This window comes from Corapipo altera, unplaced genomic scaffold, assembly GCF_003945725.1.
Source record: "Corapipo altera isolate COAL_440 unplaced genomic scaffold, ASM394572v1 0, whole genome shotgun sequence".
NCBI classification, from domain to species: domain Eukaryota; kingdom Metazoa; phylum Chordata; class Aves; order Passeriformes; family Pipridae; genus Corapipo; species Corapipo altera.
Window position 1 is genome coordinate 4,144,171 of NW_020884872.1, and position 15,048 is coordinate 4,159,218.

At 42.8% G+C, this 15,048-nt stretch overlaps 1 protein-coding gene across 1 annotated transcript in view; it reads left to right on the forward strand.

Moving 5' to 3' along the window:
• The window catches only part of UMODL1 (uromodulin like 1), a 73,287-nt gene that overhangs the window by 55,829 nt on the left and 2,410 nt on the right, over window positions 1-15,048 (forward strand). Inside the window, exons 14-21 of the mRNA XM_027638837.1 lie at window positions 1,268-1,481; window positions 3,033-3,092; window positions 4,465-4,910; window positions 6,205-6,347; window positions 7,510-7,746; window positions 8,604-8,763; window positions 11,500-11,587; window positions 13,873-14,080. Coding sequence (XP_027494638.1) covers window positions 1,268-1,481; window positions 3,033-3,092; window positions 4,465-4,910; window positions 6,205-6,347; window positions 7,510-7,746; window positions 8,604-8,763; window positions 11,500-11,587; window positions 13,873-14,060 — 1,536 coding nt within the window. The 3' untranslated portion in view covers window positions 14,061-14,080. The remainder of the gene's footprint in view (window positions 1-1,267; window positions 1,482-3,032; window positions 3,093-4,464; window positions 4,911-6,204; window positions 6,348-7,509; window positions 7,747-8,603; window positions 8,764-11,499; window positions 11,588-13,872; window positions 14,081-15,048) is intronic.

Consider the following 15,048-nt stretch of genomic DNA (forward strand, 5'->3'; position numbering starts at 1 on the left):
GTGCAAATGCTGTTGTACATCCTCCTTGGGTTCCTGCATAAGGTCAGGTGCCCTATCCCATGGAGTGCTCTCCTGTGTGAAGAGGAGGAGATGTTCCCGTGGTTGGCTCCCCTCCAGAGGTATCCAGCCTTGGAGGGTGGGAAGGGAAGAGGTTGAGCATAAGCTGCAGCCTGTTTAGCTCTTTGAGAGGGGTTGGTGGCTCCATCTGAGCCGGGCAGTGGCAAGGCTGAGCAGCCAAGCTGCTGCAAACCCTCACACAGGGCTGTGCTTTCCCATCCCACAGAAAGCATTCCATCTTCCTCTCCAGCATGGTGAAGGAGGCAGCTTTTGGAGCTACCCAGACAAGTCATGACGAAGGCTCACTGCACTTTGAAAAAGGTGGCATTTTCTTTTCTGGGCCACCAGTGAAGTCCAAGGTGACTGTGCACACTGTGAACATTTATTTTATCGATTTTTCTAGACTGACCTAAATTCAGCAGTGATTTGGTGCTGCGATATTTTGAGGCTGACTGTTCCTATTTAAAATAGTGCAGACCCATTTCCTAGCCCAGCTCTTGGGTTCTCCAGGAGGATCAAGACTTGGGGCTGTGTACCCTGATGACAGTCAGATGTTGCAGAAAAAAATATGACACTCCTCACAGAAGATTTTAATGAAATATTTCTGAAATCAAATTGAAGAGTGGGAGGTTGAACTCTTTGGCAGAGCAGATGAAAAGAAACATCTGTTTTCTTTACCCTGGTTCTGGCCACTTAAAAAGAGATGTTATTGGCTTGGCTCTGGTGAGAAATCAGATGTGAAGAAAGGCTTGAGTGTGGTCTGCTGTAAGCTGTAACATACCTGGGCTGTGGGACCACTCTGAGAGATATGTGCAAGATATGTGCTCTTGAGTGTCAAGAGCATCTCCACTTCCATTGGCAGTTCTTCCTCATTTTGGATTTCCCCCTCTCTCTGGAGGCATTTTGAGAGGCAGAACATGAGAACTCCCCTGCAGCCTCCTCCTCTCCTTTCTGTTACCAGGGGCAAGGACCAGTGCCAAATGACAGATGAGATATTTTAATTGCTTGGCTTGTTTAATATTCGTGGTTAAATATACACCAAATCCTTCAGCTGCTGTAGAATGAAAATGTTATAAAGCAAAAGGTCAATTTTCTGCTGCTTCCCTCTAGAGTATGGAGCACAGTTGAAATGCATAATGCTCTTCTGGGAGCCTAATAATTTAATTGCCCCTATGTATCCATCTCCACGTGCATTTTGTTTTTGTTCCAGGTACATAAATCTCTACCCCTCGATGTTCTTCAGCAGGTGGATGCTGGTGTGATTAAAGTGCTGATAACAGGTATTACCAATGGCAGCACAGTGGTAGGTTTCAATTTAGTGGTTGCAGAAGATGTGGATATCCACTGTGTCATCACCACTTTTCGGGATGCCTTGGAACACAGCTCCTACTTCACCATTGACAAGAGCAGCCTCTCCATAAAGGGTAAGGAGCAGCTTGTATCCCAAGAGTTCTTCAGAACTAGAAAGATGATAAAGCCTGTTATTAATCTGAATCTTTTGAAGTGAAAGTATGTGTAAAACAGGCGGATGAAAAGCCTTTCTTTCTCTTTATATTGCTCCTGCTTATCCATCCAAGAAGTTTTTTTACATAACATGAATAGATGACATAGGAAATGAGGTACCACTGATCCAAAAGGACAAATCCAACAGGTATTTTTGTCTATATCAAGAAACAATTCTATAGAGAAGAAGGTAAAGGGATGTTAGATATGCTGGTCACAAATTTTAGGGTCCATAAACTACCAGTGGAAATGGGTCCTTGTACACAGCCATAACTAGCTCTGTTTAAAAGAATTAAAAACCACATTGCCCTCTGCTTTGCACTGATAATTTTGCACGTGATAGAAACCCCAAGAAATAAATAAATGAACATGTGAATTCTTCTTCACTGGGAGCACAAGTTTTCCTCACACATCTGTGGATTGGGAGTTCAGGTGAAAACCCACATGTTACCAAGACCAGCACGATGGCTGATTGTATAACTTCTTTTCCTTTATATATAATTTAAGTAAGATATATATATATCTATCTTATTTCTTAAATTGTATATATATAATTTAAGAAATATTAGTCTCCTAATGGCTGACTAACAGCTGCTGAATTCTTCTCACAAGTTATCTCTGAAAAAAATACCAAAACCAATATCCTTGATGTAATGCATTTGTTAAAACTGTCAATTAGAATCTAAAGTAAAATTACTTCAGAAACATGTTTATGCTCTGCCCTGTGCATCCTTTTTGCTTATTACTCTCACAGCTGTAAATCTGGAAAGTTACAAATCCTGTCAATTAGTAGGATCACAACTATCTCATGTTGGGGCTTGTAGAGTACCTGTCCCCCTTGAACCTGTGCTAAAACAAATGGTTTGTTGTAGGGACAGGTCCCCATAGAGCAGGTGCTGCTTTCTGAGTCCCATCTTAGGTGGTATGTCCTTACCTGCTCTGATTTTTAGACGTTGGGAAAAGAAAGGGAAGTAAATGTGTATTTTACCTTTAAAAAGTGAAAATTTTGGCCAGGTAAAAATTAAGAAACCAACCAGATGGTGATTTGGACCAATCACACAACCCTCCTGCTTCACTCATGCTGGGAATTTCCCAACAACCTCCTCAGGAGTGTGAAATGAGGGAATAACCGAGGAAGCCTCCAGGTTAGGAGCATCCTCTTGGGCTGCTGATGAGTTTAGGAGGACAGGAGGAGTGTGCCTATATTTAAATATCAACTGAGCATCACTGGCAGCCCAGCTCTTGAAGGGGTTTGTCAGTGCATTGCAATTTTCCCTCTAGGCTGTGCTTCTAGTATCCCACCTCTCCTCGACCCAGCAGCTGCCTGACACACAGAGTGGGGTGTCACACCTGAGAGGTGTGATCTCATCATGACACCCCAGTGATTTGACTATTCTCCAGCTTCAGAACTACCAGATTGTCATTTATACACTCTCCAGCATTGTCTTCTGCTTAAATGTACCACCCAACAGATTATGATGAATGCACAAGCAAAGAGGGGACAGAAAAAATAACAGAGAAGGTAACAGAAAGTACTAGATAGGTGGCTTGACCTCTGTATGGCAAGAGGAAGGAAATGTTGGTATTACAAACTTCCTTTTGGTACGAATTGATTCATCTGGCCTCTCTCTTTCCCCAAGTCATTTGTTAGCTGGTGTTTGACGGGTCTTTAAGCTCCTTCTCTTAGGCTTCTTCAACAAATTATATTTGCTTTTGTAACCACGTTGATAAGGAACTCTTTCACTGAAGTCACATCGACTTGTCAACTGATACCAGTTCAGTTTTCTTTAACTAAGAGAATAATGTCATATTAAGCTTTTGTGAAATCCAGCTCTGAAAGAGCTCAGGCTTTTATTTTTCTTCCTCTGTTGCTCAAATCAGTAACTTTTTCATTTGGGGCATTTCTGAAAGCTGGGGAGTTTCAGAAGGAGATATATATATATATGTGTGTGTGTGTGGGTGGGTGTGTTTGTGTGTGTGTTTGGTTTTGTGTACAGATTTTACATGTTGCTTTGTAAATAGATGCTATTTGTATGTTCAAGACACTAAAATTATTTAAGAGAAATTTTGTGCAATGAGACACATTGACACACTGTGCAATGAGACACACTGAAACACTCTGTGTTTCAGTGCAAATGGAGTTTATTATCTTCATGGTCTCTAAGTCAGTGGTGGATGAATAATTAGGATGCTTCTACCAGCAAAGAGCCACAGGGTAACCCCAGAGCCTGTGCTGGATGTTTGGTATTCAACAGGCACACTGATCTCAACCTGTGAGATCACAGGTTTTTTTCCTTCCTTTTCTCCACTTGCTTTCTTCCTGAAACAATTAGAGATTGCTACCAACACATTTATTCACCTTCCCACTCTCTCTCAGGACACAAATGGGCAATGTGGGTCTGCTACATGAGGTTTGTCTCACCCTTCCCCCCCAAAATGGGTTTTCCAGGTGCTCAGGGTCAATTTTTTTTGGGTAGCAACTGGTCACAAATGGGCCCAGTTTTTTTTTAACAAGCTCTACTCCTGTTTATAACCTCACCCAGAACTGTGGAGTCTCCTGCAGTACTAAGCAAAAACATACGAATACTTGTTGAGCCACTTGCAGGTGGGGATCTCTCGCAAGCACTGATCTTCCAAAAGCTGTATATACATGTTTTACACACTAACTGTTGCAGCTGTCAGGAAATAAAGCACTTGAGCTTTACTGACAGGCACTGTGTGTCTCTCTGGGGCTCTTAAAAAAAGCCACAGCTTTGGCAGCAAGTGGAGCAAGTTAAAAAAACAAAAGAGGTTAGTTTCCTGCCAGTAACTGTGAGTTTCCTCCTTGGACTTTGCTTTTGACTTATGAAATCAATCTGAACCTGTAAATTACAACAGTACCTTTATTTTTTTGGCACTCTTCAGCACTTCCTATCAGCCAGAAGGCAACAGTGACAGATAAGAAACCTGTGCACAACACAGTTTTATCTGTGACATCTTTGCAAACTTCTTTCCCTGCTTCACTGGACTTCTCTGCTGATGAGCACAAAGCTCTGGAGGACACCACATTCTCCAGCACGGTGCTACCTCCTCTCACCAAGGATCCCGTGTCAACTCCTGATGTTTCTCCTCAAGCATCTCCAGCCCCCCTTGCCAAACCTGCCCAGGAGGCTTCCATTAAAGACGCAGTGAGTGTGTTCTGTGAAATTGAGAAGATCGTCCTGGCCATCCAGAAGAGGTTTTTGCAGCAGGAGTCCATCCCAGAAGCCTCCCTGTACCTTGGGGAGCCTCACTGCAATGTGAGCAGGAGCAATGGCACCCACGTTGTGCTGCAGGCAGGATGGAGAGACTGCGGCACCGAGGTGGAGACTGTAAGTCCTCTGAGCCAGGGAGTGCAAAGAAACTCTGGAGCACTTCTATCTCTGGGGGTGTTGAGGAGTGAGGCAATGGCAGACCCTTAGTTAGGTGTACAGTCTATCAGTTGTTGAAACTCCTTTGGAGATAGAAACCTCCTTCCTGTGATGGAAAGTTACCTCTCTGTTTGGGATGAGGGCCAAGCACAAAACAGAAGGGGAATCTTTGAGGTCAGGCAGCAAAACTCACAGAATCACAGAATGTGTTGAGTTGGAAGGGACCACAAGGATCATCGAGTTCAACCCCTGGCCCTGCACAGGGCCATCCCCAAGGGTCACACCATGTACCTGAGAACATCCAAATGCTTCTTGAGCTCTGTCAGCCTTGGTGCTGTGACCACTGCCCTGGGGAGCCTGTTCAGTGCCCAACCATCCCCTGGGTGAAGAATCTTTTCCTGATATCCAACTTAAACCTCCTCTGACACAACTCCAGGCCATTCCCTTCGGTTCTGTCCCTGGTCTCCACAGAGCAGAGCTCAGTGCCTGCCCCTCCTCTACCCCTCTCAAGGAAGTTGTAACTGCAGTGAGGTCTCCCCTCAGTCTCTTCTTCTGCAGCTGAACACACCAAGTGACCTCAGCCACTCCTCACACCGCTCCCCCTCAAGGCCCTTCACCATGTTCCTTGTCCTCCTTCGAATGCTCTCCAAGAGTCTCTCCAAACTGAGAGTCACTTCCCACGCCTCTCTGGGTTCCCTTTGCAGCTGTTAGAAGCTCCTCTTTTCTTAGAAGCAATTTCATCATCTCATTTTGACAAATACTTCAGTTGGTACCAGTAGCAGGGACAGAGAGTGATGGTTATCTCCTTGGATCCCAAACCAAAGGTTATGGTCAGACCAGACCAAAGTACGGAAATTCCATTCTGGAGCAATGATCATTGCTAAGGAAGGATCATTGTCCCATCCCTGGAAGTGCTTAAGGCCAAGTTGGATCGGGTTCTGAGCAACCTGGTCTAGTGGAGGTGTCCCTGCCCATGGCAGGGGGTTGGAATGGGATGATCTTTAAGGTCCCTTCCAACCCAAGTAATTCTGTGATTTTATGATTCTATGACATGATATGAAGGAAAGTGAGGAAGAATCGAGGATTTTTCATTGTCTCACTGTACAGTAACAAAGATATTAGAGGTTTAATGTGATTTTTGTAGCCAAGAGAATGGAGAATACCTGAGCATTTGACACTGGTAAGCCTGTAGCTCTGCTGTATCCCTATAAACACTGATGTTCACAAGCTGTGCTTTTTTCCTTCTGCGTTGCAGAACGTGACTAATACTGTAGTGAAAACCATCCTTCGGAACGACATTCCTGCTCAGGGAATAATCCACCACTTAAAAGTTGCCAGTCCCATTAGCTGTGTGTTTCAAAATGATGTCTTGGCTTCCTCTGGGTACACTGCAGAAGGGTAAGTAACAACTCTTTCTGCTTTGAAATGCTGCTGTGTGGCTGAGTGCTGCTGCACTGGGAAGATCCCCAGGGGCTGTAGCTGTATCCAGTGAAGGTGCTTGTAATGCTGAATAGTCTGCCATCCTGGGAGTCCTGTGCTCAGGAGATTCCTGCTATGTGCTTCTCTCCCACTCAACCTATTGTGCCATTAGATCCAGGAGCCAACAAGCTTGAGAGGGAAATAAACCTTTGGGTGCCACTGGTGCAGGTTCAGGAATTCAGAGTTCCTCACTTCTCTTTGCCTTTCTGGGCAATCCCATGTAGCAATAACAGCATTTTCCTGCTTTTGGAACATATCAATAATGTATCTTTTTACCTGATGTGGGTCTGCAGACTCCTCTGTAGGTTCTGAGAGTGGCAGTTATTAACCCCCACAAATCCTGATTCGGTCAACTTGGAAAAAGAGAAGACACATAACGCAAATCACAGGGGTTTTTATGGAAGGCACTATCTTCAAGTTAGATGTAATCAAATCCACACTTCACAGAAAATCAAGCTCATTCTCACAGAAACTGTGGCAGCACAAGCTTTACTCTGTTGGGGAATGTCCTCCCTTCACACAAATTCACCTCCTCTAGGACCATGCTTAACCTACTGGCACCAAATCCACCTTCTGCTTCCTAACCCTATCCAGACATCATATTTTCCTTTCTGTTCCCCTGCAAAGTCTTTGTCAGGCCCCTTCTCTCTGAGCTCTATAATTTTCTCATGCCCATCACTTTCTGGGATTCAGATTTTGATTACTGAGTTCAGATTTGTTCTTTATAATTTCTTTTGGCTCTTCTCCTCTGCACTAAGCTTTTACTGTTCTTATTTTAAACTTTCAGAGAACTTGTGGTCTTGTTCCCCTTCTGCTGCACTCAAATCTCTTTCTCTGCCCTGCTTGTATTGCAGAGACATTCCACCCTTTGGATTTTCCCACTTGTGTTTCCATGTTCTCTGCCTTCCCAACTGGATGCATTTTCCTCCTTTCCTTTTGAACAGTGTCCTGACACTCTGAACTGCAGATAACTCTTCACTATTTATGTGCTCAAGAGGTGGAGAAACAGCCACTGATTTATGACTTACAGAAGCATACAGTAAAATTTGTGGTCTTTAAAGGAGGCTAATTGATTTTTCAGACTTTACACCATCTTTGAGGACTTACATGGATCTGGACACTTCAGAACACAAATGCAGCTGTTTATTGGGAACTCCCCAATACCAAAGAACTTCAGTGTCTCTGCCAGTGATGATGTGCTGATCGAAGTGGGGATCCAGAGAGGGGACAGCAAGCTCAAGGTGGTCCTCACTGACTGCTGGGCAACTCCAACTAATAATTCAGTGGATCCCCTCTCATTTGTTTTTATCAGCAACAGGTACAGCAATACCACTTACAAATAGCATCTGTCATGCCTTGGATCTTCCAGTGGCACTGACTGCTAATGTGTTACATTTTAAATGCCTTTTATGTGTGTTCTTGTCATTCATGTACCTGTTCCCTTTCCATTTGGACTGGTCACACCTTTGAACAACAATAGTAGGTGTGAAAAGGGTTTTCAAAGGGCCATGTCATAGTTGTTTGAGCTTCCTTGTCTTCCCTGCAGTTTTGTCAAGGCGTTGTACTTTTGACCTGAAGGTGATTTTGGCAGTCAGCAGTGAAAGAGCATTGGAAAAAATGTGTGCTTTATCTATTTCTCTGTGGTTCAGAGCTTTCTCTTGTGGTTTCAGCTTTACCAAGAGCTTACATGCCTCTCTTCAATGAAGAAATAGGTTAGCTAATCCCTCACATGTGAGGGATTAATGCAGCCTCTGGTAAAACAGGAGTTTTGTTCCTGTCTGGATCACTAATGTCACCCCAATGTCATACCCCTTGGGCTCACCTGCCACCTTAAAATACAGAATAATCCTTTTGCTCAGTAACAAAATCTATTCCTTTTAATGTGATGTTTTTTCAGTCTGTGTTTGGTGAAGCCAAGTTTAAATCCTTCTTTCTGCTACTCTTTCCTTTGTTTTCCAACCCTCCGACCACTTCTCAAATCTCTTCTTCTATTTGGTTACTGTGGCAATAAGCAGCAAACATCCCCTTATCATCACTGCACTGCCAGAGTTGCTTCATGAAGGGTCTGGCTGTGACTTCCTGAAGGAAGGAAAGGCCTTAGAACACAATTTATGTGCTATAGCCACAACTTGCCTTCTCTAGCCCTATCTGTCTGGTTTTTCTCTTCCTTTTCAGCTGTCCCATCCCAAATACATACACCACACTGATAGAGAATGGGAACTCAAGCAAAGCCCAGTTTAAGATGAAAATTTTTTCCTTTGTCAACAATTCTGTGGTTTACTTACACTGCAGAATTCGTATCTGTATGGAGACACCAGGAAGAACCTGTAGGACAGTAAGTGTTTTGCTATTTTTCTTCCCAAAAATATGTATTTTTCTCAGTGCCTTATGCTGTCCTGCAGTGGAATGGAAGGAGTAATGTTTCCAAACTGGGCTTAAATAGCTCTTGAAGTTTCCTTCATTCTCTGCTGGGAGCAGAGAGAAGTGGGGAAGGACTACAACCATGTGGAAGTGTCTGCCTTTCTTCCTGTTCCTCATGCTCATAGTTAAAATCATGGAGCTTGCACAGAACTGGGGAACCTGAGAATTGGACCTTCCTCCTCTGCATAGGGGTGGCTAGAAATTAAACTGTTCAGAAAAGTATCAGTTCAGATGGACATGACACAAAAAAGTGAGTACCCATACTTGCAGTGTCAGCAGGAAAAATCAGAGTAAATTGGTTCAGGATGTTTTCCTTTTTTTTTTTTTTTCTTTTCCTCTCGAGATCTGATGCTTCAGCTGAGACTTTAGGTGCCAGGACAGGAAGCTCAGTGGCATTAAGTTTCTAGGTCTGTGACTCTAATAGAGTTTATTAGGGCTTTTTAAAGCCTGATTGCTTTTTAAAGCAATAAACAAAGCAGTGTTCTGATAAGAACTGCAGTCTCTAATTGTCTGGGCTACAAAGCATTGCTTTGTTTCTATTTACTTCCAAGTAAGTGATACACAACTTTATCTAAAAATGTGGTGCTACTATAGAAATAAGAAAAAATACGTTTTGCTGATGACTTTTTTTTTATTTTAATAGCAGACAGTTGGGAATTCTCTTCTTCTGACAGCCTTCCTGGCTCTTTTTCTATCAAGGATGTTTTCATTAGCAGTTTGGTGTTCCTCCATTGTTTACCACTTTCCTCTAGCTCTAAATAACACAGTTTCAGCCCATTATAAAGCAAACAATCTCTTCCTGAAAGATTAAAAATGGCTACCAGAAGATACCTGTTTCCTTTCTCTGAGTATAAAGCTTCCTCCAGATTCAGTAAATAAATAAATAAATAAATAATAAAGAAACAAAGTAGGGACAGGAAACAAGACTAACAGTGGTAAGATGACCCCCATTTTTGCAGTTCAATATGAATATACTTGTTAAAAAACAGTGGTTCAGCAACTGCCAGTCTATGCCTTTCTTTGCAGGAGGTGCTGCCCTCCCTGAATTCACTGTGCCCTGCACAGCTGAGGAGGAATATATCTATATATCTCTCTACACATGTATATCTATATGTATATGTACATTTTTCTTTCTTCTATGCAAAATTTACCCCCATGAAAAGTCAGTGAATTCAATATCTTAGATTGAGACCAAACTGTGATGTGGAGAAGACAAGCATTAGGCACCTCTACTTAAGGATGACCTTTTTCTTTCACACAGAAGGGAGTGGGAGCTGCAGAAGGTGCAAAGATCAAGGAAAACTGGAACAAGAGGGTATATTTGGAAATAGTGTAAGATGGCTGGGAAAGGGCCCAGGGTCTGGGATCTGATCCTCTGATCTGTTACTTCAGATGGTACTGTCTTGTTCAGGTCAGGTTTGCTTCAGCTCTTTACCCACAAAATTGAGAGTTGCATGTTGCATTATCTCTTCTTACTCAGTCTTTTTTTCCCCCTTGTTTTCTCAGTGGAAGAGAGTAAGGTGCTCTAGAGTTTGGAGTAAAAAGAAATAGGCTGGGGAGTAATGTAGCAAGAAATGAGTAAGAAACATGACTTTGAATGAGGAGTGGTGTCTGGTGGAACGTGGCTGCTCTGTGGCCACGAGGAAACAGAAAATCATTGCCATCAGGGAGCAGCTGCATGAGCATATTCTCTAATGGATCCTCCCAGATGGGAAAGCTATTTGAGGGTAGACCAAAATCATAGACACATGGGTATTTTTCTGGGGGCTGACCCAGCTAAAGACAGTTTCTGGCATTGGATTGTAGAGGATTTTCGGTGTAACCAGTGGTAACATATTCTTCTGTATATAAACTGGTAGGACACCCTTGCAATTCCCTGCTTTCTTTTGCTGATTATAGCATGATGCTGCAGTATCTCTATTTTATGTGCACTTCCAGGAGAGCCACAGTATTTTTTTAATAATTCCATTAGGCTGCAGTTCCCATCAGAGACCTTTAGGCTGCAACTTATACCAAAAAGGTGGCAAACAAAGTGAATAGTGCTGTCGAGGCAGTGTGCAGAGGATGAGTGTACTGCGTGTTCTGAAAGTGCTGCTCACACAGAGCTGAAGCAGCTGATCCCCAGCATTTCACAGGGCAGGGCTTTCAAACTAGTAGTTCTCAGATTATTAATTCACATGTCACTGAAGTTGTGTGTAGCTCCAAAATGACACGTGGCTTGGCAGGGACTGAAAGTTGCTGCTGCTTTTGGTGGTGCTAGTTTTGGCATCTGCCGTGCCCACCATGGGCAGTAGAAACACCCCAACAAAAATGTTTGCAAAACCCTGGCATATAGAAATAGTGAGAAATTTATTCTCCCATAAAACTTCTTTAAAAAAACCAGAAAGTTAACAAAAAGAAAGGGATTGTCTGTGTGAAATGTCTGTTCACAGCAGTGTTTTCCAGTGTGACTAATTACAGATTTCATACTGATGCCATTTCCTTTGAACTTCCTTTTGGTGCTAATTTCAGTTGAACAAAGCACAACATTAAGAAACAAAAACCCCAATGAGTGAGAGTAGCACTGGGCTTTCACATGCTCATCAGAAGGCTTTGTGTTTTTGATTAAGTAAGCCACATTACTTGTTGGAGTTTGAATTGATTGTTGCAGAAATGCCACCCCATGGTTCGGTTCCTGAAGGCTGGAGAAATCATTGCTACACAGAGAACATCCTGGGGACCCCTGTGTAAAGCAGCTGGTGAGTTCTGAACAGATGCTTGCAAAAAAAGGGACACCACATAACAGTCATTTCAAGATCATCTTTTACTGGCAAAGGAAGCTGAAGACCTGTGATGCAAGGTTTTCATGCCCCTCTGCATATATTCCTGAGGATCATGGGTTCTTGCTGAAGCCACGTGGCAACGTGGAGGACCCTGTGCCCTCCTGGGTGAAGTGACTGTCAGGTTGTCAAGGCAATGTAGAAAGGAAGATAAAGTGCTTTGTGCAGCTGTTTGCACAGGGCAGCAAGTGCAGCAACCACAAAATCAAACAGCAATTTCAATTGTGAAGCGTGAAAGCAGCTTCCATCTTTCAGATTGCAATCAGTTTTCCAAGTGCTTACCCTGCTGTTGGTCTGCAATTGTATTGAGCTCTGAAGGCCAATGTCTGAGGATGCAAGAGATTTTGTTGTTGTGTTTCCTTTGACTCTCTGGCATTGGCTTCTTTACCACCATGAGGGGAAGTGGCAGAGAGCACAGCTGATGCACAGCACGTTGGAGGAGAGGTGCAGTACAGGTTAATAGAGAGCAAACACCAGCATTATGTACAAGCAAGGTCTGACTTGTTATGCACTTGCCTCTTCTGCATTCTGAGTGGTGTTTTCAAGGGCACCTGTGATCTGTAATGTTTTCTGTCATCAGGCCTCCTCCAGCCACTTGCATTCATAACTTATTAATTTAAAACACTCTCTGAGAGTATCTGGCGTCGCCAGCACCAGAGTTTTAACATGTGGCTGCTGCGAATAGAGAGTTCACAACGTTCTTTTGGACCTAGAACTGGACTCTGACTCAGCATATTGTATTTTTCTTCCATTACATGCAAATGTTTGTCTTTTCGAATAGGCCTTCAGTGTTCATTTCTGAACTAGTTATTTTTTAAAAAAACTTAGCTATTAATGCAGCTTGTTTTGTTCTTCAGCTCTTAAGCAACTCCCACAATCCTTTTCACAGGAAACTCCAATGGTTTTCCAATACTGAAAAATGGCCATTTCCCCAAGTGACCTCTGGCGAGGGGAGTTTTATTTGGGTTGTACTGCACTGATTCCTAGGCAAAGGTGGCACCACCAGAGGTTTCTCCTATTTCCAGTTTGGACACTCACAACTCATTTTAATTGTGAGGATAGACCTAGACAGTGATCTGCATCTCTGTGTTGAAGGAGACAACATGAATTATGATGTCAGGTAATAACAAGTGTAACCTGTACAGTGAGACACAAAAAAAGCTCTCACTGCTCTGCCTACACTTGGCCACATTCCATAGCAAAGGCCACTGCTACATGTCCTTAGGAAGGCCTGCTCTGTCTGTATCTGGATACAGGCTTCCACTTCCACTGAGCGTGTTCTTCTTTATTCCTGTGTTTCATACTGAAATTCAGAAATAAGACTGAATATGTTATACAGCACTGCTTTGACCTGTAGGAATGATGCCCTGGATGTTATGTAGCATGGACACAGCTATTACACACCTCTGTGGCTGCCAACAGTGCCCTTTGGCCAAAACCCTTGTCTGTAATTGCAGGAATGAATGCAGTAGTATTTGCCTTCTGTGTACCTCAGGTACCACATAAGTGCTTGGCTAAGTAAGTGCTGTCCTGAAAATGTAAGCACACAAATAGATGTTTTTGTAGGTGCATCAAGCCTTTACAAGAATGAATTGTAAGTACATGTACAAATATGAAGAGAGGCGCAATGTCAGAGGGAGAGGGGTATCTTTTGGCAGATTTGGACAAATATATGGAAGTGTCTAAATGTAAACCAGGAGAACACATTCTGTTGATGGTTGGTGGTGCCTTGGGAGACAGTTGGCAACACAAGCCTTGACACAGTACACATGGAGAATCCTTTCCTAAATACTTTGTGATTAAAGAAGAGTTACGTATGTGATAAAAACAAGTCAAGTGGGTTTTAATAATCACAGATGAACAGAGGCAGGATTGAGATGGGAGAATGCTTCGCCTTTAAGGTTCTTCTTTCAAAAAGTCTCCAGTGTTGATTCTTTAATTCTTATTTTACTGAAAATCACACTTATATCTGCAGGGACTCTACACTTGTGTGCAAAAGGGAGAACATGGACCATCCTCATGACCTTTCCATGAGAATCACCCTCCTCAAAAGGCTGATACACTACTGCATCACAGTTCTGTGCTGGCAGATTCTGTTGGATAATTTGTAGGAAAGGCTTGTTTTTTACCCCAGTAAAATATTTAAGGATTTCAAAGCTTTTTTTCTCGCACCTCTTGGTTTTTCTTTTTTTTTTTTTTTTTAGCATCTGATTTGAAGAGGGAAAAGGAGGCTGGGATGGGAGTTGGATACATCATCCTCATTGCCCTCACTGTGGTTGGATTTGTGCTGGGAGTTGTGAGCCTTCTCATTTTCCAGTACCAGCGAAAGATGGGAAGATACAACTTCAGATTCAAGTCTGACAGCTTCAGCTACCAAGTGTTCTACGATTAGAGATCCTTGGGTTACCTTGTGTAAGTACTGAATTATGACCAGTTACTTTTTTTTAGCTCTTTGTCTCCTTCCTGAAATGGTGAAATACTTGTAGATGACCATCCTCTATTTGAGAGTATTTGAACCTGCTCTCCTTTTGTCTGTGGGTGAAGGCCACAGAAGGAAGAAAAAAACTGTTCTTGCCTGTTTTCAAATCCTGCATGACTACAGAGCAGGAAGACAGCATTGTGTTCTTCAGCTTCCTTCATGGCTTCCATCTCAGGCAGAGTAAATGACACACCACTTGAAAAGAACACCAATAACCATTTCCCTAAAAGAAACACATCACTTTTGGGTTTGGACCATGGATTGGCATAATAAAGGAGACAAACTTTAGCACTCTTTTTATAAACTTGCTTCAGAAGTTTTCCCTTTCTGCAATAGCTTGGGGATTTTTGGTGGGTGTTTTTTTGTTTGTTTTTAAGAAATATTTTTCAAGAAAATAGTGGGATGTTAAACATAAAGAGCTGGAAATGCTGATGATGTATGAATAGTGCACACAAGTGCCTGCACAGAGTCTGAAAAGATAGCTCTGAGGAGACTTAACCACTGTCACACATTCTGTCTCTGCAACTTGGGAATTTAACACTTTCTCAGAATATCACAGGGTTCAGCACTTTTTCTGTAAAAATTAGTGTGTTCTAGCAGCTCACCACTATTTGGCTTGCTTGCCTCTTTAAGAGGAGGAGAGAGAGGTGAGAAAGCTGGCAGGCTGAAAAAGAACACCTCACTCAGTGGAAAAAGGGAAGAGAAAAAAGAAACAGTTTTTGTTGCTGGCAGCCCATGATTACTACTACTTCACAACTCAGGGATGTTTACCATGGATCAGATTGTGTTCCTGGAAACAGGCTTGTTTGACATTGTTACCAGAGTTAGTCAGCAACCCTTTCCTGGGGGGAGGGCTCCTGCATGACAGTGCAGCTGCCGTGACTACACTGATTTTACTGGA